At 38.2% G+C, this 23,295-nt stretch overlaps 1 protein-coding gene across 6 annotated transcripts in view; it reads right to left on the bottom strand.

The window, feature by feature from the left end:
- Window positions 1-1,292: 1,292 nt before the first annotated feature.
- The window catches only part of LOC127809762 (pre-mRNA-processing protein 40C), an 87,371-nt gene continuing 65,368 nt past the window's right edge, over window positions 1,293-23,295 (bottom strand). For all 6 annotated transcript variants that reach the window (XM_052348810.1, XM_052348813.1, XM_052348814.1 and 3 more), the window contains exons 9-15: window positions 18,639-18,779; window positions 18,409-18,515; window positions 12,500-12,623; window positions 11,046-11,189; window positions 7,624-7,770; window positions 5,784-5,906; window positions 1,293-3,344 (exon numbers count right to left, since the gene is read on the bottom strand). In XM_052348810.1, the coding sequence (XP_052204770.1) occupies window positions 3,036-3,344; window positions 5,784-5,906; window positions 7,624-7,770; window positions 11,046-11,189; window positions 12,500-12,623; window positions 18,409-18,515; window positions 18,639-18,779 (1,095 nt within the window). In that variant the 3' untranslated portion in view covers window positions 1,293-3,035. The remainder of the gene's footprint in view (window positions 3,345-5,783; window positions 5,907-7,623; window positions 7,771-11,045; window positions 11,190-12,499; window positions 12,624-18,408; window positions 18,516-18,638; window positions 18,780-23,295) is intronic.

Below are 23,295 nucleotides of genomic sequence, written 5' to 3'. Positions count from 1 at the left end.
CCATCTTCTGCTTGGCTTTGGCCTTCGCCGTAGCCTTGGCAATCTTCTTCTTCCACTCACGCTTCAACTTCAACCTAGATTTCACTTGAACAAAATATATGTCGAACTGTCCGATCCATCAATGGGAGTGTCCTGCTCATCTAAACAAGCAGGTTTCCTCACATCTATAGAGGTCATATCTTGATTATCCATCAAACCCAAAGCATCTGAAACACCCAAATCCTTAAGAGTCAAGGATATTCATATCCACTTTTGAAAGTGAACAGACCTGATTCGCTAACGTATCCCCCATTGCTTTTGAAGAATTTTGGGTATTCACTGAAGCGTGCCTCGCTATCTCTTGCAATGGAACAAGCACATGAGTGGGGGGACCGGCTTGTCTTCACCCAACCTCTCTACTTGGTCAACAACAGGCATTAGATCTACTCGATTAGGTTGATTAGGACAACAGCTAAGAGGATGACCAAAATTCCTACAATGAGAGCAAATAGATGAAATCTATTGGTATTCCACTAGCATACGCACCATGTTGGGCTTACCTGTACATTCATTAATGCCTTTGTATAGCTTAACTGCTTTTGGACACGAAGATGAGACCTCAATTTTAACAAAAATACGGGCAAAACCAACTCTTACCCTATCCTCTGTGGTAAAATCAACGTGAATAGGCCTCTCAAGGGCACTAGCCACTGTAGCAATTCCCTCCTCATTCCAGTTTTCCAAAGGGATATTAAAAATCTTAACACATAATGCAAAATTGCATGAGTCTCCAAAGATCGAGGAACTCCAACTTGTTTTGGCTTTATACCTCGCTCGGACAATCACGCGACAAATCTTAATGCGTGTTGCCCGACACACAAAAGAATTGTGATTTACTAAACGCAAATTATTTTGAGTCTTTTTCGGCACACTTGTGGAGTTCACTCGAAGTCATCGCGAGCTCTACGTTTGAAGCTTCAACACAGTCACTCCTTAGTAGCTCCTTGCTACAACTTCTCTTTGGCTCGCCCCTATCTCTAAAGGGGAATACTCACTTCACTCGCTCCCATTCAGTAGCGATTTCTTCATTCTTTAGATAGCAGATGAGAGCTCTGAAATTCCATTTAAGTCCTTAGTTCCAGTTGAATCGCGAGCAAAGCTTGACACTACTAGCGAAGCTCTATGACAAAGCAAGTCCATACCCAACTTCCATATTTCTAGAATTAAGGCCGATGCTCAAAGTGCCAAGGGCCACCATAAAAACTTTCAACATATTCTTATCAATGTCGAAACGAAACAAATAAAAGCCAGAATGGTTGAAAATTACCTCTATAAGTCCAAAGCGATGCCACAAACAATTTGCAATGGATCACACCACTAAAAAAAGCAAGCGCTTATCAACAAAATATTTGTTTAAAGTGTTGCGCCAATGCTTTAATCCCTCTTCAATCACCTCATCGAAAAATCGCACCATAAGAACATCACCTTGAATATACATGGGAGGATAAAATCCCAATTTATTAGGCATTCGATTGCCCCTTGGCGCCACACCATGTGAGCCCATGGCTTGCTTATTTCCCCACCTTCCTTGGAATTGACAAAATTTGGATGCGGATCTCCATAGCCCCCATTCCAATCCCTTCGCAAGTTAGGCCTAGAAGGATTTCGGCCCACACCCTTGCGAATTTGAGATATGTGCATTTGGACCGCACCAAGCCCATTCCTTCCTCACCCACCCACTTAGCCCATGACGTTCATCCAATCTTGCCTCAGCAATTGTGCCTTCAACATGCGGGCCTGCCATTACATGTAAGCCCTTTGAAAGAGTGATCAACAGCGAAAATTGCGCTTGATTGCCCTCCGAGATCTACGCCTTTGGAATTCCCGAATCGCGAGGAAGCTGGAGACTCCCCTCGCCGTCGACTATGATTCCAACCTACACTGGTAAGCCCTTGACTTCCATTATCTCCTTTGCTACCAAATTTGCCCAACACCAACCGTCATTCTCCATGGAAGGCTCGATATGTTGGGAGGATCCACGAGCCATCCCCTACCAAAACACCCTCCACCGCTATGTCTGACCTGTTCTTAGATCTCATTTTTGATAATGGAGCAAGTTGACAACCTTCCTTCTCAACCGCCAAACATTTGGGATCTATAGAAACCAGGTTGAGGGAAAGCATGGCCTCGTCCCTAGTTTCCTTGGATCTTTGCACATCCACCCTGAGATCCTTGCTTGACTTTCCATTACCTTTATCATCAGATCCCACCGCAACCGAAGACATAGATCCACCATCGAAAGTCGCTTCACTCAGTCAAAGTTGCACTTGATCTAATCAATCCAACCACAAATTCACCATCGAAGTTCGATTACCCGCTTCTACTCTTATCATCGACAGAACACCTAGACCCCACTGGTTGAGATTTGAAACATGCATCGAGATGCCGCCCTTACTTTGGCCAAGGGGTGCCCAACTGCGACCCCGCGTGCTCACCGACGATAGCTGCTCGGAAGGCGCCAAAGCCGCCAGCTAACTATAGAAGTTTTTAAAACTAAAGAGTTTAATCGGCTCCTTTCCAATGTACAACTGCATTGGAGAAAAAAAATAAATACATTTTTAATATATTTGTTAAACTTATATAACATCATTGAAAACAAAGTTACGGACTATCAATCTTATCTTGATCATTCAATATCTATTTTGGTACGGAAAACATTCTAACTATATCTTGATATAACCATACCTAACTCATTTTAAAAAACGCTATCCAGACAAAGAAACCTGATACATAAATCAGCCATTAATGCCACCGTAGATAAAGCAGTAGCTACAAAATTAAGTTCGGCACAGGCTACAGAAAAAGGCTCTACTGATATGATGATACACAAGTTGAAAAACCAAAAAAAAAAAAACATATAATTACATAATATATAGTACAGCATATTTTAAAGAAAGCTGTGAAGGAGCAAAAAAGAATTAGCCTGACTGTAATGTCTGGGAAAGGCGGCTTAAAGCTCTCGCTCTAGCATCTCATCCAAAACTGCTTGCTACCTTTTACTCGCGGCTTCCCCTGGATGCTGGCACGTATTTCCCGTACTCAGAAGCTCTTCGACTTCTTGTATCCGCATGCTTCTCTGCTTGATCAACTCCCGACCTTTGTCTATGCTGCATCTCCTCAACGAACCGACGCCACAGTGATTCTCTCTCTTTCCTTGGCATCTTATTATACCTGGGGTCGGCCTTAAGAAGGCGTTTAGCCGTTGACCATGAAGTACGAGCTGTTTTACCATCTTCTGTTTCTTGATTAGCTGATTCTGAAGTCATGGTTTCAGACAGGAGCGACCTGAACTCGTGTACGCACCGCTAATAGAAAAAGAAAAACGATTAGTTATATCGGGGGATCAAAGCATATAAGTAACAACAGATGCCTAGAGCTAGTATCAATACCCTGCCATCCCAAAACAATAAAAGAGAACATTAGACCCAACATCAGGCTGACTCAAGGACATGTCTGAGTAGTTGCAAGTTCACTTCTAGTTTTGTCATGGATTCAAAATGTTTGAGAAAAAAAATTATTTATCAAATAGAAAATCTACAGCTATAAATGATATTCAGCATGTTTGACATCCTCCTCTTGTGTTTTTTTTTATGCTTATTACGAGGGATATAGACCTGCTGCTTTTGGATTTGTAACACTTACCATCTTAGCTCGCGGTTTTGGTTCAAGATAGAGGGGTATACTTAGAATTATTTTCTCAATTTATGAGAAACGCTCAACAATGTTCATTATTTCTACTTTCTACCTCAGAGATTTTATAGATTGTCATGCTTTCCTAACAAGGTTTACCCGTACATGGTTGATAAATTTTCAAAGAAGGAAAAAAGGAGAATACTAGAAAAATTTACACAACTAATCGAATTAAAAAAGTTTATAAAGACTTAAAGTGCAAGTCATAGAAACAAGAAAGAGAGCATCTGAGGTTCACTTTCATTTCTCTGACCATAAGCAAAACAAGATAAACGTTAATATAGGTGGTAATATTCTCAATTGACTTGTGACACATGCATGCATTGTTGTGCATTAGTATCCCTCTAAGAATATGAAAAGAAGAAAAAGAAAGCCATTTTCCAGACACATTTGAGGGTAGTACACAGCCACACACAAGCACGGCCTGAGAATTAACTCATACAAGGGGAAAATTTCATCTAAGAGAACTATGTTGGCATACACTCTTGGGTCAACATGAGATTCCACCTGTGCTTTGGGGCATAATGTTTCAGGTTGCAACCATTTTTTTCCTAAATAAGCATACCACCATGCTGCTCTGGAAAGATGCATTCAACTAAAGTCAACAAACAGCTACCACCAAACAGTAAAATGGCAAGAAGTGAGAATCCAAATACAGGAGTGACAATTTGGGGAAAATGCCTAGAGGTGGGAATCTAAATACAGGCAGGACTTTACTAATATACAGAAAGTTCAGATTGAGAAAAGAAGGCCCTGTCTAGTTGTGGAAAATATTTTGCAGTTTTCAATCTCCAATTTGTAGGATCCATTTTCCATAGAAAATTTGGAAAACAAATTCAAATGTTAGAAGTACAAAAAACTAATTTCCAATCTAGAAAATTGAACCACATGTTTAAAAAAGTGAGCAAGATACTTTTGTGTAATTTGTGTTAGAGAAGGAGATGGAGATGATTTAGGGAAAATTTTGTAGCGAATTGCATTTCTCAAATCTGCAAATTAGTAAGGAAAATTCAGAAAACTCATTCCAGGAGTTTGCGAAGGTCAGTTCAATTTTGGAAAACGATGTTTTCCAAATCTCCAATTTCTATTTAGAAAATGTGTATTGAACAAGTTTTCCATTTTCCTTTTTGTACAGAGTAATTTTATGAAAAAACTAGGCCGTTTCCCACAACTAAACAGCTCCAAAGGTAACAAAGAAGCTAATATTTATCACACCACACAAACTCCAAGTGATTCAAACCTGCTGAAAATTCATAAATCTGAACCCTTTCAAAGAGAAACTAACTTCTATAGTTAATTTTCAATGACAAAATTTTCTGAATGATAAACTAGTCTAAACTTGACAGAATCAAAAGGACTAAGCAAAAGAACCTCTCTGCTAAGAAAATGAATTCAGGGTTGCCATCAAAATCAAGCCAGCAAGAATTCCAAGACCAGATTTAGTTTCTTTAACCACAATCAAAAGGTTAAGCAAGAGAACATCTGCTAGGAAAATTAATCCATGGTTGCTATTAAAGTCAAGTCCACAAGAAATTTCAAAACCAGGTTTAATTTGTTAAAGCAGAAGGGAAAATAGGTTAAACTAAAAAAACATTTCCATTATAAATGCATAAAAAGCCAGAGAGTCACAAAAAGTCCAAGCAAGCCCTGAAAGAAAGTCAGTCTCATTTTCCACGTAGCATGCTTTGCATCAATAAGCTTAATGCATAAATCTTTCCCACCAATTCACATAACTGCATTGAAAAATGCAGGTGCCCCACTGATAAGAAGCTAAAAACCAATATATGATAACCTTACAACCATTTGGAGCAAAATGGTGGTGTGATTGAACAATAAAATACACTAGATGGGACTGACACAGTTGATTTACAAAAGAAAAATGCTTCAAGGGCAACTCAGTTTTAGAAACCAATAAACATATACCAAAATGAACGCTGCTTTCAACAGCCATAGCTGGTATATCTGAAGCAGATCCAAACTTTCTGGAGTGACTTCCACAAAACTACTAAACCATATATGCATTTTTCAACAACAGAAGGGAAAGGCACCAATACCTCATGCAATAACTTCACGTGTTCCCGGAATAGCTTTTCCAAATCAGATTGATCCAAATAAGGATTGCCCACACGTCCTTGAGGATCCTTCTCTAGTTTAGGTTTTGATTCCGTCCATGATGCCTAAGAAAATAGTTTCATTAGGAGTATTTGTGAAACCAAATCCATACATGAAATAAGCTACCAATAATGAACCAATGAAATAACCATGGACGGGAAAACAGAAAAAAGAAAAATTGCATATGCTGGAAGGAGAAGGGAGCTGGAAAAAACAACAGTTCTAAAGCATTGTACTCCAGATAGCTATTGAATATTAAATCAAACAAGAAATAGTCTTCAAACAATTCCATCAAGGGAATACATAAAGAGCCATGTGGTTCTCAAGAGTACACAGTTTCACCCAACCTGCATAGTTTTATTTATACCCTACTTAGAAAAACATTGTTTTCACATAAAAAAAAAAAGGCAATCCAGAGTGAACATGGTTCCCATCAACATGGGGTCTACGAAGGATGACTTTATCCCAGCATGCAGAGAAGACGTGTGTATATTTCTGTACTCTCTTTTTCTCCATCTCTCCACACATTTCTCTTGCAATAGTACAGTCTTATTCCAATAAAGAGCTACCATCCTCACCACCCGACAGGGCCAGAATGTATCCTCTCTTCCTCCCTCCTTCCTGCCCTGAAGTCAACTTTGTGGTAGCAAAATCAACCATCATCCTCTTTCTTTGCCCTTTGAACAACATCACACTCTCATCATTAATATTCTACTCACCCTAAATTGTTTACAAATGACATCATTCTTAACTTCTTATCAACTCACTTTCATGAGAGACCAGAACCATAGCCCAAACAACTTGATAAACTCAATGTCAAAATGACAACAAAATTAATGAACGCTTGCTGTTGCTTCCCTCCATTTTTTAACACCAATCAAACTGACTCTTTCTCTTCCTAAGCGTTCCACACCAATCAAACTTGATGAAAACTTGCTGTTGTTTCCCCCATAAGCGTTCAGCCAAATGGGGGCATCTACATCTTTCTCTGGGCACTCCATCTCCAGGCAAACTTAGCAGAAAAGCTGGCAAGTAAACAATTGTTGGCAAGTGCAAGCATTGCCCAAGCTCTTGGATTTTGATTGGATTAGAAATTTGTGTCTTCAGGGACAAAAATGTTTGTTGAAATGGAGCTTTACAAGTCCGAAAGCAATGAGGAATGATGATGGAGATCAACATCTCCATCAAGGGACTTGTAGATATGGATATGTTGGAAGAAAGGACAAAGACCAGGAACAAAGGAAGATGAAGATGTCAGAGAAAAGGAAAATTAGAAGAATACCCAAAGTTGCCTATCAATAAATAAGAAGGAAAAAAGTAAGAAAGTTACAATTAAGAAGTCCATCGAAGCTTAAAGAGCTAAATAACAATCATTGACCCACAAATACATTCACCACTGAGCAAGTACAGAATTACTGATTGTGCTGCAACATGGACTTTGGAAACCTTTTAAACAAAATATTTCAACTAATATAATAGATTCCAAAAATCTGATTTCAAAATGTCAGATCTTAAACAGTAATAGTAGTGTAAAACACTATGTTTATCTCAAGCACAAAAATTATATACCACCAGGTAAAAGTGCAAGACAAAATACAATCACAAACTTACAATTACAATTGGTAATAACTAAGCTTATACAAACACCACAATACTTAAACACCAAAGTATTTATGTTTTGGTGCAAGTGGGATTAAGGTCTGTGATTGCAGTTGTTATCATGAGTCAAAGATTAAAATTAATAACCCCAATAATTCTAAAAGAGAGAACACAAGACGATGCCTGAGGATCTTTAATTGTTTCAACAAGTAAAGCTTGATAAGACTCAACAGCTTCTTTCCTTCTTGCTTTTGATCGCACCCTCTCCACTTCTTGTTCTTCCCTCTCTTTCCTCTTTCTCAATGCTCGCTCTCTTTCCTTCAGCTTCTCCTGGATGTAAGTATACCATAAGCTTCTTTGTTAAGATAAACAATCAGATAAATCTAAATACTAAAACAATCAACAATAGTAGTGACCTACAGTCTGCTGCAAAGGGGAAATATACCAACAACCAACCTCCTCGTGAAATGTATATATGAAATTCTTGTAATATGCACACAACTACAAACTACAGGAGTGTAAACAGTGGAGTACCAAGGTGAGTGGGAGAAAGAGAGATTTTAAGAACCACCAAAAGTGCTATAAATTTTAATATCTCAATTGTTTCACCATCTCAAATGTGGATTGAGATAGATAATGCAATTTGAAGTACAGTAAAAATGGTTCTAGGTGAGTCAAAGAGAGGAATTCCAAGCCAAAAAAGAGCCTTCATGAGGGAATAAAAAAAGTTCCAAGACAATCAAAGCCAAGAGAGCTCGCTACAACACTTTACAAACATGCCACAACAAAGAAAACCAAACAAGATATATTTTGGCCAAAATGATAGTTGGTGAAGCAAAGTCAGAAGCTTATGAAGATTTAAACCATTGTGACACAAAGATGGGGAAAGGGATGTACATAAGTACATAAAACAAGAGAAAGAAAAACAAGGAATTTGGGGTAAGTGAAACACATAGACAATGAAAATTAAAAAGTCCTAGTAAATGAAGGGGTGATCAAGGAGAGATGGAAGGGGTATTTCTTGAAGTTATTCAATGAATGTGCATAAACAAGTTTAAGTTGGGACATGTTAGTAACCTTGAAGAAGATGGGAATAAAATATATATTTTATAGATAAAATTGTCCAATTGAAATAAATCAAGCTACAAAAACAATAAAAAGAAAATAGTGAGACAGTTGAGCCAGATAAGATCCCAATGGAAGCATAGACATGCATGGGAGGAGAATGTACTTTGTGGTTAATGAAATTACTCAATGTGATTCTTAAGTTGAAGAATGTTTGACTGTCAGACATTTGTCAGACTCTGACAAATGGAGAAGGAACACTCTAGTGCCTATTTATAAGAACAAAACAGATATACAATGTTGCGGAAATTATAAATGAATCAACCTTATGAGCCACACTATGAAAAATTAGGAGAAAATGATTGACCAAACATTAAAAAGAGAAAACCAGGTGTCTGAAAATAAATTTGGTTTGATGTCTGATAGATCAACAATAAAAGCAATATACTTGCTAAGCCACCTAATGAAAAGACGTACAGATAAATAAAAGGATTTACATATGCTGGTTATAAATTTAGAAGAAAACTTATGACAAAGTCCCTAAAGAAGCTCATTGGAGGGTCAAAGAAAAGAAACTCCGAGAAAGGGGTCTAGATTGCTTATTGTCAGGAACCAGTCCTGACCTAGGGTTTGTTTAAAGACAGAAATGAGAACACGAGAGAGAGAGAGAGAGAGAAAAGAATTCAGTTTTCTTATTTCTCAATTGCTTCAATACAGTTCTCGAGTAGCTTTATATAGCTACTCCTTATGCAGTTTTTCGGTTATAACAAAGAAACAACTGCTAACTGCTCTACCCCTGGGAACAAATATGTGTTATTAAAAACATATATCATGGAGCAAAAATGTGTTAGAACATAAGGAGATATTGAAGCTTTCTTAATTCTAATTGGATTACTTCAAGGATTTAGGTCCTTATCTCTTTGCATTATTAATGGATTAACTCACTAAACACATCAAAGAAACAATGTGTTCTTGTATGCTATTTGTAGATAACATTGTATTGGTAGATGACACAGAAGGAGGGGAGAATAATCTCAAGTATAGAGGAACATCTTAGATTCTAAAGGTTTTAAATTAAATGTCTTGGAAACCATATTATATGGAATACAAGGTTAGTAAAAACGCAAGTGTAGAATATGTTATGGTGAGATTTCAAGATCAAGTCATTTCAAGAAAAGTTTAGTTCATACACTTTACATTAAATAATAAAAAAAAAGTTTGAAAGGTTAATGAGGATGTTATCCAAAAATTAATACAAAATGATCAAAAAGGAATAGTGCATCCAACATTTTATATGATAGTAAATATGAAATACTGTTATAGCTAAAAGAAAAAATTTATAGAATAGAATAAGACCAGTTTTGCTGTATGGCATGAAATATTGAACAGTAAAGCACCAAAATTTACAAAATATGTGTGATGGAGATAAGGATGTTAGATGGATGTGTAACCATACAAAAAAATAATAGAATTAAAAATGAAGTTATTTGTAATAAAGTCGGAGTGGCCCCCTATGGAAAATAAGATGTGCAAGCCTAAATTAAGATTGTTTGATTACGTGAGAAGAAGATTGATAGAGGCTCCTATGAGAAGGAATGCAATAGAATAAGTCTTTAGTTAAAAAAAAAAGAAGCGGAAAAAAATGATGTAAAACTCTAAGGTATCACATAAAAATTATAAACAACATACAGATGATATAGCCATATTATATAGAGATGATTGGTGAGTAACCTATCTAATGACACTAAGGCTTGATATGTAGTTTTTATTGTAGAACAATGGAAATGCAGTGAAAAGGGAATTTTTTTAGTTTAACGGAATATTTTAATGTGATCCTTGGATCAAAAAGATGTCAGACAAGTGGAGAAAGAGCAGTTTAGTACCTGTTTACAGAACAAGTATATGCTCAAAACTATAAAAATTAGAGGGTTCAAACTAATATGCTACACTATGAAACTTTAGGAAAGGATAATTAAGAAAAGATTATGGATAGAAATAAAGGTCACTTAAAATGGACGCTATCAACTTAAAACCTTTAGATTCTCTGAAATAGCTATTTCCTAAGAACTAATATTACAAAATTTTAGGAAATTTTGCTATTGTCATTAACTGAAGCCAAATATATATCTATAGTACAAATCAAATTGAATAAGAACATTTGACAGAAAGAGCAACTTATTAAACTGTCAGCCTTCAGAAACTAGCAAGATTCACATAAAACTCTAGCTATTTTAGAAACCACCACTTTACTTATGTTAATGTCATACAATTAAGATAACATTATTCTAGTTGTAGTATATTAAAAACTGCAAATATCACCAATATTCCTATGCCAGCAGAAGTATTCAATAAAAAACTTCATGCAAGAACTTCAAAGTTATTTCCCTGAAGAAATTCTAACTGCTCAGCAAGTATGTTAATGGAAAACCTGTTTCCATAAAATATCCTCTTAACATTCAAGCATCAAAATACAAAGAGGAAGTAGTGGAGGAAGTGGAAATGCTTGAAGTTTCAAAAAGAGAAAAGGGTCTGTTTACTACCTGCTCCTCCAGTTTGGCCTTTGCTGCTCGTTCTGCTTCCTCTTCGGCAGATTTTAGTTCAGACACATATTCATTAAACAAAACCTCCCTATGCTCATGCTTAACAGATTTGTATCTGGGGTCATTCCTTAGACTATCCTTCACCTATCACAATCAAAATAAATATAGAAATTAAGGTGGATTTTTTTTTTTTTTTTTTTTGGGGGGGGGGGGGGGGGGGGTTGTGTGGCAGCACAGAGAGAGAGAGACTCTACGCTTAATTTTTCGTTCCTTTTTCTTTTTTGGATATTAATCAGTTTTTTGTTGGTTAAGGATAGGTCAGTCAAGAAGAAGTATGAGATCTAATTGGTTCTCACCTCTTGGTTGAGAACCATGAGGTGACAGGTTATAACAGACAAATTCCAGTTGTGCCTTGTGCCTTGTCATATATCTCAAATTAATCACATCTGAATAGTGCACAACTATTATAGTATTTTCATTTCCTTACACAGGAAATCCCAATTTAAGAAACAAAAAGAAAAGACAAAGATAAAAATTAGGACTAAAAAGAGAGCCATAATCAATTCAAAAGAAGACAACGGCGGACCATGTTTTCCAAATCATGCCATAATATGATTTTCAAAATTTTTCTTGCTCAACCTGCAGGTTAAAACTAAGGGTAAGCCTCAGAAGCAATGTGAAAGTTGCTCCTTTGTGGATGAAACATCACAGGGTCCAAGGTGTGGAAAAAGCCTTTGTGCAACAAAAAAAGGGGGTAAAGTTGTGTACAGAAACAACCCTCTCCTGGCCGTAACAAAGCAGGGAGCCTCATGCCTTAAGGAAGCCCTTTTTTTAAACCTCTAGATTAAAATTGTGTAAAGGCAAACTAAACCAATGCATGTTTTTTATTTCAGAAATAAATTGAGACTGAATATCTTTTGTAATGTTGATAACTGATCTCTACTGTCTCCTAAGAAACATAAACTGTTTATAATAAACACCAAAGCACCCATATAGGTGGGACATATATGAAAAGATTATGAAAAGATTAATGCATTGGATGACGAATATTAGAGATCAGTTTAAGATGTGCCTCTTGTAAATTCTCTACTGCCTCTGCTTGAAATTCTCTAACTAAACTCTTACAACTTCATCTGCTGGAATCAACTTTCAACTACCTAGGTTAATGCATTATAATAAACACCAAAGCACCCAATGACCATGAAAAAAAATTATAACCAAGGGAGAGGACGAATATTTTTATTTGAACTGAAGGGGGCATTCACCATGCATGGACTATGCATAACCTGATTTAGTTATCAAGTTATGATAGGGAGCTTTCTTTTCTTTTCTTTTCTGTTTTTTTTTTTTTTTTTGAACAATTAACAGAGCACCTTCTCTTACATATTCCTTTGAAAATGCAAAATTGACAACACCAGCCAACCCAACAACATTGTTATGAAAGATTCACCAACCCTGGACCAATGAGAACTTGTAGTGATATCTGCTTTTTCACGAAGCATGGATTTAAAGCTAGATGCTGCAGCTGCACGTATTGCTTGAATTTTTTCTTCAGCAGCCTTCTTCAGAGGAAGTATCCTGCAAATGAAGTTGTTAGGTTGTGACAACTACATAATTTAGCAAAGAAGAGGCAGTGTATTACAACATAATTTAAGTGCTCAAGAGCATACACAATGAATTCCAGTATCCGAACCACAAGCCTAGTACATGAAACTGAAGAACCAATTTGCAAGGTCTAAGCAGGAGATGAAGCGTCACCAGAGCACACATGTATATCAACATAATGTAATATAAACTTATGGACATATGTATTTGTATAATAACTCCAATTTCCTATACATCAATCTTCTCAAAAACAGATTGCAATTTGAGATAAATGAAGTGCAGCAATCACTGTAACATCTTTTTGCCCAACAACAGGAATTTCTTGCCACTAGATTATGAAAAGATTTATGCAAAATTTCAAGATGTGCCATTGGATGCTTTATGCACTATAAAAATAAAAATGCCACAAACTACTCATCAAAAATTAGAGATCATTTAACTTCATGGGTTATTTACTGCAATTCAAGATTGCAGTGCAATGCATCCATATAGGTGGGACATATTAGGTTACTCTTTAACATTTTAGGGTGAAAAAATGTTGCCAACTTTTATTTGAAGAAACCAATTCCTGGTGGAAACAATATATGACATTATGACAAACAATTAAAGTCAACAAAAAATGGGCACAGAATGCAGGTCAGTTACAATAGATGATCATGTAAAAATTATGCCGTATTTCTCATATGGTCAAACTAACTTCGAAATAATTCAGTTTTTTAGTGTATTAACAGATTAAAGGACCAAAATTTAGATTAGACTAGCTTTCAGTTCTTAATTAAGGATTCTCATCAAACCATCAACAGCATCACATGCTTGATTCTCCAGATAAAATTAACAAACCAACTAAAACAAAAACAAATCAAGTTTATTTGAAAATTTAAACCAGAAATAGACAAGTACCAGGACACAGATGAGACTCCAGACAAATGACACAAGTCACTTGAACAACACATAATTTATGCTTTCAAACTGCAAGGGGATGAATTAAACACTGACCAACCTAGCATTATGTCCTGAGCTAAGAATAAAATCAAATAGAAGAAATCTGTAAGCATGAATATAACTTTATGTTATGCATAAAAAAGAATTATTTATTCTATGATCAAGACTTTTCTACTCCTTTCTGCCTGAAAAGCATAATACCAACTTCATTGTTTGCAACAGCATACTAGATGCATCCAGTCAACAAAAATGCAATTTGATCCTTGAAAAGCTGAGTAATTTTGTTTGTTTGTTTTCTTTGACAACACAAAATTTCAAATACTAACACCATTTTTTTAGAACTGGACTCGTCCACCTGTAAAGGGGATGTAAAGGGGACTGCCTTAGATGTCTAATGGTCCAACCATGAGATGAGTGGGTTGATCCATTACATCAGCCTGATACAACAAATAGATTTATTACAAATGGACTCATATAAACGAAAAAAAATGCAACTTTCACATTTACAAAAGAGATTGGCCTCTGCATTTTGTATCATCTTCAAATGCTCATAGATTAAGATTTTTCCACTTTTTCTTTGACAAGCAGGTTCAATGTTGATAGAACCAAAAGCAAGAGCAATGGAGAAATACTATGCTGTCAGATGGCACAAAAATAAAGGTAAGGTTAGACCATACCTGTCAGTTATATTAGGAGCAGCAGAAGAATTGGGAAATAGAATAAGTAATCAATCAAGCATTTTCTTATTTTTCTCTCTCGCGTTGTTCTCTACAAGTTCACTCCCTTTCTCACATCCTTTAATGAGATCATTTGTTAATTTTTTTAAGAATAGTACACAGGTCCGAAGCATGCAAATTCATAAATCATCCAAAGACACAGTAAGGTTTTAAGGTGCATTAACTATTGCACCAAACTGGTAGCAAGAGTATATGCTTAACATTTCAAAAACAGAAAGCAAGAGTATATGCTTAACATACTGTCAGTCTACAGTTAGAACTTGCAAAGCAGATGATTGGATTGTTTTAAGTAACTGTCACGACCCTAAGGGTAAAAAGGGGATTTTTCGGGATAAATAACCACCTGTAGTAGTAAGCTGGGGGAAATAACTAACTACTTGTATTAGTTAGCTGGAAGTTGTTTAGTGGTTAGGCAGTTAGGTAGTTTAAGTGGTAAGGGGACTGTTCAACAGCCTACTTCCTTGGCTGTTATGTTGTTAAGAGGTTCTATAAGAGACCTGTGGGTATGGAAGGAGAGGGTATGGAGAATAATAAGAAAGTTCTTCTCTTTCAATCCTCTCTCTTATCTTTCTCTCATTCTCTCTCGTTCTCTCTTTCTCCCTTTCCTCATTCTATATGTTTCCTCCTAAGTTCATATCTTCTTTCTTGGAATTCCGCTTGAATTCCCAAAATTGGCCAGCCCTCAATCTGAGGGCGTGCCAAGTGGTATCAGAGCCAACGGTTCTTGGTCGTGGTTCCGACTAATTACAGTTGCGACTTTGATGAACTCAATCAAATTCCAACAATCTTGGTTCAGAATTGAACGCAAAATGGGCGCAAGTTCAAGAGGTAATCTTGATTGAAGCTGAGTGTATGGAACCCAACAAATTGTAGCAACCCACAACGATTGGCTTAGAATTGTGGATTCTCGATCCACAACGGATGAAGACATGATTAGCGATTGGGAGCAAAATTGTAAGAGCCGCAAGAGGCGATTCAAGAAGCAGCAAATTCCGGTGATTTCGGAAAATTCAAAGCCGATGATCCCTGACGGCTTCAAGGCGTGATCGAAGACAAAGGCAAGAGTGTTGACAACGCGAGCAAGAACAACGATCTGGGTTAATGGGCACGAGCAAGGGTGCGACCCAAGGCGAAGCAGAACGGACGAACAAAAGCAAGGGCAGCAATCTAGGTTGACGGACGCAAGTAAGAGCGCGACCCAAGACGAGGCAGAACGAACGGACTCGAAGCGGGTGCTACCATTTTGATTGAAAGGCGATTCCAACCCAAAAGATGAAACATCCGACCAGTGTGCTGTTGTGGTTGGCGCTTTGATTGGAAGGCGACTCAACCCAAACCAATGAGGTATGGCAGAAGGAACGAGAATGAGGCAAGCACTGATTATGGAAGAAGAAAATTGGATGAAACGATTAGAAACCAGGAAGAACAATTTGGTAATCGGTTTCAAACAGCTCCAAGTGGAGGTGAGTTGCTATAGAGCAGAATGCGCTGCAACAAGAAAAGCAATCACAAAAGAATGCTCTACAACAAAAGAAATCAAGGAAGCACACAATCAACTCGTTAACCTCAGAGGGACCAACTAATTTTGATGTCAAAGAAATACCGGATCAGCCTACCAGTGGAACCACTTTCAAAATCCACTGTTGAACCAATTCTGGCTAAACTTGTTACCTTAGGTGTGCAGCAAGCATCAAACCAGGCAATTTTGGATGCCCAGGCAGATGCTGGAAAAATCAACATGACACTATGGGAGGAGGTAACTGTTGAAGATGAAACTAAGAACGTTTGCCAGCAATCCGGAAGCCAAAGATGTTGGAATGGAAACGATCACAACAGCCTTAGATTGTGGAGATCTTAAATCTACTTCTTTTGAAGGAATAGAACCAGAAGAAGTTGATGAATTACCTACTCTGGATCAGGTGACTCCGACTGAAAAATCAGTCAATTGTGAGGAAACTTGTGCCTTAATCAAAGCGAATAACCAATGGATGGCAGTTCAAGATTGGGTAGAGGTTGATGGAGGATGCCCATGTCAAGAAGAAATTGATCACATTAAAATTTTCCAACAATATATTTGTGGTCTAGAGCAAAGGCGGATGCAGAAGGAAAAATTGAAATGTGACGAAAGGAAGATGAGGGAAGAGGAGCTTGCTGCCATCTAGTTCAGTAGATTTGACATTGAAGAAGGGAGCCTTGAAATGGCGATCCTTGGAGTCTACATTTTATTTTTTCCAGAAAAAACAAAAGCAACAAAACATAAGAGAAGACGAGACAGATTATAAGGAGAAAGAAAGTAAGAAAAAAGAGAAGGATAAATCAGATTGTGAAGGCTGGAATTGACCAAAGAACAAGGTCAGCAACTGTAAGTTCTTGGGGACAAGAACTCTCTCAAGGATGAGGAAATTGTCACAACTCTAGGAGTAAAAAGGGGATTTTTCGAGATAAATAACCACCTGCAGTAGTTAGCTGGGGGAAATAACTAACTACTTGTATTAGTTAGCTGGAAGTTGTTTAGTGGTTAGGCAGTTAGGTGGTTAAGTGGTTAGGGGACTGTTCAACAGCCTACTTCCTTGGTTGCGATGTTGTTAGAGGTTCTATAAGAGACCTGTGGGTATAGAAGGGGAGAATATTGAGAATAATAAGAAAGTTCTTCTCTTTCAATCTCTCTCTTATCTTTCTCTCATTCTCTCTCGTTCTCCCTTTCCTCATTCTATCTGTTTCCTCCTAAATTCATATCTTCTTTCTTGGAATTCCACTCGAATTCCCAAAATTGGCCAACCCTCAATCTGAGAGCGTTATAGCAGGGGCGGATCTACACATGAGCTGCCCTGGGCTCCAACAAACAACAACAACATATCCAACCTTTATCCCACTATGTGGGGTCGGCTACATGAATTCTAGACTTCCATGTATTTCTGTCTTTTATCATATCCTCATTTAGATCCATATATTTCATATCAAATTTTAATGTCTCTCCCAAAGTCTTCTTGGGTCTACCTCTACATCTTTTTGTGACTAATTGTTCCATTTCATCAACTCTCCTCACAGGAGCATCTCTTAGTCTCCTTCTCACATGACCAAACCATCTTAGTCTAGTCTCTCTCATCTTTTCCTTGATTGGCACTACTCCTACCTTATTACGAATAACTTCATTTCTAATTTTATCCTTTCTTGTATGTCCGCACATCCATCTTAACATCCTCATCTCCGCTACACTCGTCTTTTGCTCATGCTGGTATTTGACTGCCCAACATTCTGAGCCATACAGCAAGACTGGTCTTATAGCCGTCCTATAAAATTTTCCTTTCAATTTTAATGGGATTTTAGCATCACATAACACCCCCGATGCATTTCTCCATTTTAGCCAACCTGCCTTAATTCTATGTGCGACATCCTCGTGGATCTCTCCATCTTTTTGAATCACTGATCCCAAATATTGAAAATGGTCTTTTCTTTGTAAGATTTGGTCTTCTAATTTTATTATAACATCATCCACTCTTGCATTTTTACTAAATTTGCATTCCATATATTCTGTTTTCTTTCTACTTAATTTAAATCCCTTAGATTCTAAATTGTTTCTCCACAACTCAAGCTTAGTGTTCACTCCTTCTTTTGTTTCATCCACCAACACTATGTCGTCTGCAAATAGCATACACCATGGCACATCTGCCCTGGGCTCCCACAATTAAAATTAATTTTTAATAACAAATTAGTCCAAAAAAAATTACAATCCACCCCAAAATCTGTGATGTACATTTTTACATCTTAAAAAAAATTTCAGCCTCTCCCTACATAAATTTCTAAATCCGCCCCTGCATGCCAATAACTTGATCAGGTGTACACTGACTTGGAATCCCCCTCTTTTACTCTACTTTTTCTGCTCAGATCCTAACCAGCAGCAGAGGGTTAAAGCAATTGGACTGTGACACAATATCTGTACAATGATTTCCATTACCACTTTTAACAATCAAACACGTCAGATGTTCTCATACTACCTTAGCATGTTAAAAACAACAACAAAAAGATCAAACAGACACAACTAACATCTCTTCCAAGTTACAAGCTACTCTTAGTGGTACCTTTCATTCAATAAAACTTCTCGCTCCTTTCGGTCTAAGGCCTCAAACCGTGGGTCATGACCCCATTTCTTTTTGAATGTTTGATAATCAGTGTTATGATCAATATCCTGAAAATAGAGTAACTGATCAGAACATAATCTAGTCCTTCAGTTCAAAAGCCAAACAGATATTTCAATAACATACTCCAACAGAAGCAAATGAGAATACAATGAAAAATAATTGCTGTAAACCTCCTTCACTTCTTCTAATAATAGCCTGAAGCCCTCCATTGTGGCTTTTTGAGCTGCCCGTTTTTCCTTACGTTCTTCTTCAGCACGTGTACGAACATAGTGCTCAAACAGGGTTCTCCGAGCACCATAACCTGGAATAGCCTGCATTATAAAACAATTAATATTATAAGCCAGATCATCATATTGAATTGTCACCAAAGTCTATTACTTACAGTATAAATGCAAACATTCCAAGCTCCCTTCTTTACCCTGACTGATGCAGGATGAATGCACACCCCAGAAGCCAGAACAATCATCACCAAAAAAAAAATCAAGATCATAAGGTATAGGACTGATAACATGTGTTGTGATTAAAGAGAAAGGTATTGCAAACATAGCGTTGTGCCTCAACCTCAATAAGAGACAAGAATAACATTAATGAACAAGTTTACAACTTATGTTCATATAAGAGGAACTTGTGCTTAAATGGCATTGTCCCCCTAAACAACAACTATAGATGAGTGATCCATCATTTGATTTTGAACCACAAAGGATTAGTAGATTGAGACTAATTGGAAAAGAAGATAGCAGCTAAGGATGGTAGATTGACACTCATCATGAGCACCACTTATACCAATGTATCTAGTGTAGGGTTCCCCCCCCCCCCCCCACCTTTTTTTTGGTGGGGGGGGGGGGGGGGGGGTCTCAAGAATAAGGTCAAGTTTCATCAAGTGACTTGGGGAGGAAGTTTACCTACCATTGGCAGAATGCGGATTAGGTGATAGAAAGTTGCAAACTTTTGAGTTTTCAACTAAGTTTTCGTCAAACTGCTGCTGTCATAAGCTGTTAAGTAAAGTTCTTCATGACCAGTTTAGGTTAATAGGGGAAAGGTTGGGACAGGCTGGAGACTGCTTCCACTTATCCTCAGATGACCTTATCTAGTCACTGAACTTTAGATGGAATCTGCAAGATTAGGCGATTTAACTCTAGGACAGCTTTTTTGCTGTGATTCATGATCAGGACATTATGAGACTAGGGAAGGACTCCTGGAAGTGGTGACCTTCAGAAGAAGGGTCCTTTTTTAAAGCTTCTCCAAGAGTTTCCTTCTTTGCCCAGAAGGCTACTGATGGAGCCATCTCACAGCAGATAATCTGAGAGCAAATAGATAGTCACAGAGTGGTACGTAAGACTACTGGGGAACATGACTATATTTTCTTTCACTACCTTGTGATGTCAGATTCATCGGGTCAGGTTTTAACTCGTTTTGAGGTATGCTAGGTGGTGCATGTATAACTTTTGGACTTTTTGGTTCCTTGTGCAGACACAGTGTATGCTCCTTTTCTTTAGATAAGAGGCAAACCAGAAGATAGCATTGGGAAAAAAATTGCTCTTGTTTTTATCTCTGCATAAGCCAAATGCAAGTAATTCACTGATCCACCAGAATAGCCAAAGAAAAGGGTGGCAGTTCACAGGAAACAATGGAGTTCAGTGAAAATTTCTTTAGTTTTAGCCAGTTCATTTCTACTGCAAACATAAAGTATTCACTTTGATGCACACAATCCACATAGATCTTGATTCAGAGTCACTAAATTTGCATCAACTATAAAAGGAAGTATAATTACATGAATATAAATTCACGTCAGAGTGATTATATACAAGTTAATGAGACACATTGTGAAACCTTGGGAAAGAATGGTTGAGCAAAGATTAAGAAGCGAAATAAAGGTTTCTAAAAGCCAATTTGGCAGGTCAATAATGGAAGCTATATATTTGTTGAGGCACCCAAAGGATAGGCATAGAGAAAACCAAAATGATTTACATATGATGTTTATAGATCTTGATAAAGCTTATGACAAAGTGACAAGAGAAGTCTTATGAAGGGTCTTAGAGAAAAAAGGAGTCTGAACTACTTATATACAACATATCAAAGACATGTATCATGAAGCATAAACAAGTGTCAAAACATATGGAGGAGATATTGAGGCTTTTCCAACTACAATAGAAATACATTAAAGATTTGTATTAAGTCCTTATCTATTTGCCCTCGTAAAGGATGAACTCACTAAATAGGTTTAAGCAGAGGTGCCATGCATATGCTATTTGCAGATGACAGCGTGTTAGTGCATGAGACAAATAAAAGCGTGAATACTAGGCTCAAGTTATGGAGGAACCTTCAGAATCTAAAGGATTTAAATAAGTGTTACAGTAAGATTGGAAGATCAAATAATACCAAGAAAAGACCAATTTACATATCTAAGATAATCATTCAAAGAGATGTTGAGATTAAGGAGGATGTTACTGATAGGACCCTTGTTAGTCACATGTACCAGCAAAGAAATAGGAAGGAAGAAGCAGGGGCAGAATAGGATATTGGGAGAGGGGGAAAGTGACAAAAACAGTTAAAGGGCAAAAAGGGGAAGAGCAGCCAAGGGAGCATGGCTGATAGTTAAGGCCGTTGGAGGGGAGTGTCACTGGATAGCAAACTATAAATAAGAGAGGCTAGGAGAATATTGAGAGGATGATTTTGGTATTGAGTCTTAGGGAGAGTTAAGGGCCTCTCGAATGCCCTATTGTTCTTATTTTTCCTTGCTGAAAATTATTGGAAACCATTGATATTTGATTGCTGTTGAATTTGCTATCTGGTATCCTATCAATTTGGTATCAAAGCATCTCCGATCCTAATGTTGAACCTGACCGATCGAGTGGGTGACTTGGAGATGAGGGTGGAAGGCATGCAACGGAGTATTCAAGTGGTGGGGAAGAAGGTAGCGAGCTTGCTAGAACAGTTCGCTTGGATGCGAGCGAGATGGGAAGAGCAGGATCGGGCGAGGAAGAGCAAGGGGAAGGACGGAGATCGGCCATCGAAATCCACCCAGGATTCCAAGATGACACCTGGAGTTGGAGTGGGTCGAGGGGTGACGCTTGGAGTTGATAGAGGATTGGGTGGAAGCTGGCGACAGGAGGTCCGCGGTCAAAAGCTGGAGATGCCCGTGTTTGAAGGAGATGTCTCGGATGGTTAGGTTGTTCAGGCTGAGCGATACCTCCCTGTAACCCAACTGACAAAGGTCGAGAAACGGGAGTCCGCGACTCTAGGTTTCGAAGGAGGGGCCATTTTGTGGTCCCGGTGGGAGCGAAGGAGACGAAGAGAGATTCGTGTGGGTAAGAAAGCAAACCTGAAAGACGAAGCCATAGGGCGCCTGCCATCGCGTCTCTGCTCAAGCAATGGCGAAGAAAGGGAAGGCGAAGAAGAAGAAGCCAGTGACTAGACAACCGCAAGGTGACGGCAAAAGCATCAAGAAGAAACGCAAGAAGAAGAAGAAGTTTCATAAATACCAAGCTCTAGTCCCAACCAAAGACACCACGATGCCTATTCAGTCCGATTCAGACGCTGACGATGATTCCTCCTCCAGTGAGACCAAACCCGAGAAGATCCAGAAACTTCTCAAGCGCTACACGAAGTACCAACAGATTAACTTCCTTGTCGGCGCCGCCGTGTCCGACACTTTCCTCTTCACTCGCCTCCGCGATGCCGCAAATCACGACATATCTCGTCGCAAGCTCGTCATCTACGGCCTTGCGTGGGACACGACTCGAGAAACCTTAGTCTCTGCCTTCGAGTCATACGGCGAGATTGAGGACTGCAAAGTCATCTTCGACCGGGTCATGGGCAAGACCAAGGGCTACAGCTTCGTCCAGTTCAAGACGAGACGGGAAGCGGCCAAGGCATTGAAGCAGCCGAGGAAGAAGATCAGGAATCTGATGTCAAGGATGGCGGATCTGGTAACGCCCAAGGAGGGCACCTTACCGATGATTGGGGCGCCATTTGCTTTTGATCTTAAAAATCTGGGCCAGCAAAAATATGAGAAAGCTAGTAATTTGGTGGAGTCTCACCTTGAGGACAAGGTGAGTTTTATGGGCGGAAGTAATGATAGGACCCTTGTTAGTCACATGTACTAGCAAAGAAATAGGAAGGAAGAAGCAGGGGGGAGAATAGAATATTGGGAGAGGGGGAAAGTGACAAAAACAGTTGAAGGGCAAAAAGGGGAAGAGCAGCCAAGGGAGCATGGCTGATAGCTGAGGCCGTTGGAGGGGAGTGTCGCTGGATAACAAACTATAAATAAGAGAAGCTAGGAGAATATTGAGAGGATGATTTTGGTATTGAGTCTTAGGGAGAGTTAAGGGCCTCTCGAATGCCTTATTGTTCTTATTTTTCCTTACTGCAAATTATTGGAAACCATTGATATTTGATTGCTGTTGAATTTGCTATCTGGTATCCTATCAGTTACTCATAGATTAAGGAGGCTAGTTAAAATAGAAAAGTGCATATGGCGTTCTGTGTGATAGTAAGATTCTACTAAAGTTAAAAGGAAAATTTTATAATCAGCACTAGCTTTATTATAGGGCACAACATGTTGGGCAATAAAGTACCAACATATGCAAAATTAAGCATGACTGGGATCAGGATATTAAGATGGATGTATAGCCATACAAGAAAAGATAAAATTATAATTGAGATTTTTTGTAATAAGGTCAAAATAGCTCCTATTGAAGCTAAATGTAGGACACTCAATTGAGATGATTTGGTCATGTGAGAAGACAACAAATAAAACTCCTATGAGGAGAGCTGACGGTATCAAACAAGTAGTTAGTAAAAAAGGTAGGGGAAAAACTTGGGAGA

This window comes from Diospyros lotus, chromosome 9 (genome assembly GCF_014633365.1).
Source record: "Diospyros lotus cultivar Yz01 chromosome 9, ASM1463336v1, whole genome shotgun sequence".
NCBI classification, from domain to species: domain Eukaryota; kingdom Viridiplantae; phylum Streptophyta; class Magnoliopsida; order Ericales; family Ebenaceae; genus Diospyros; species Diospyros lotus.
Note: the sequence above shows the minus strand (reverse complement) of the source record. Positions and strands in the feature narration are given on the sequence as shown.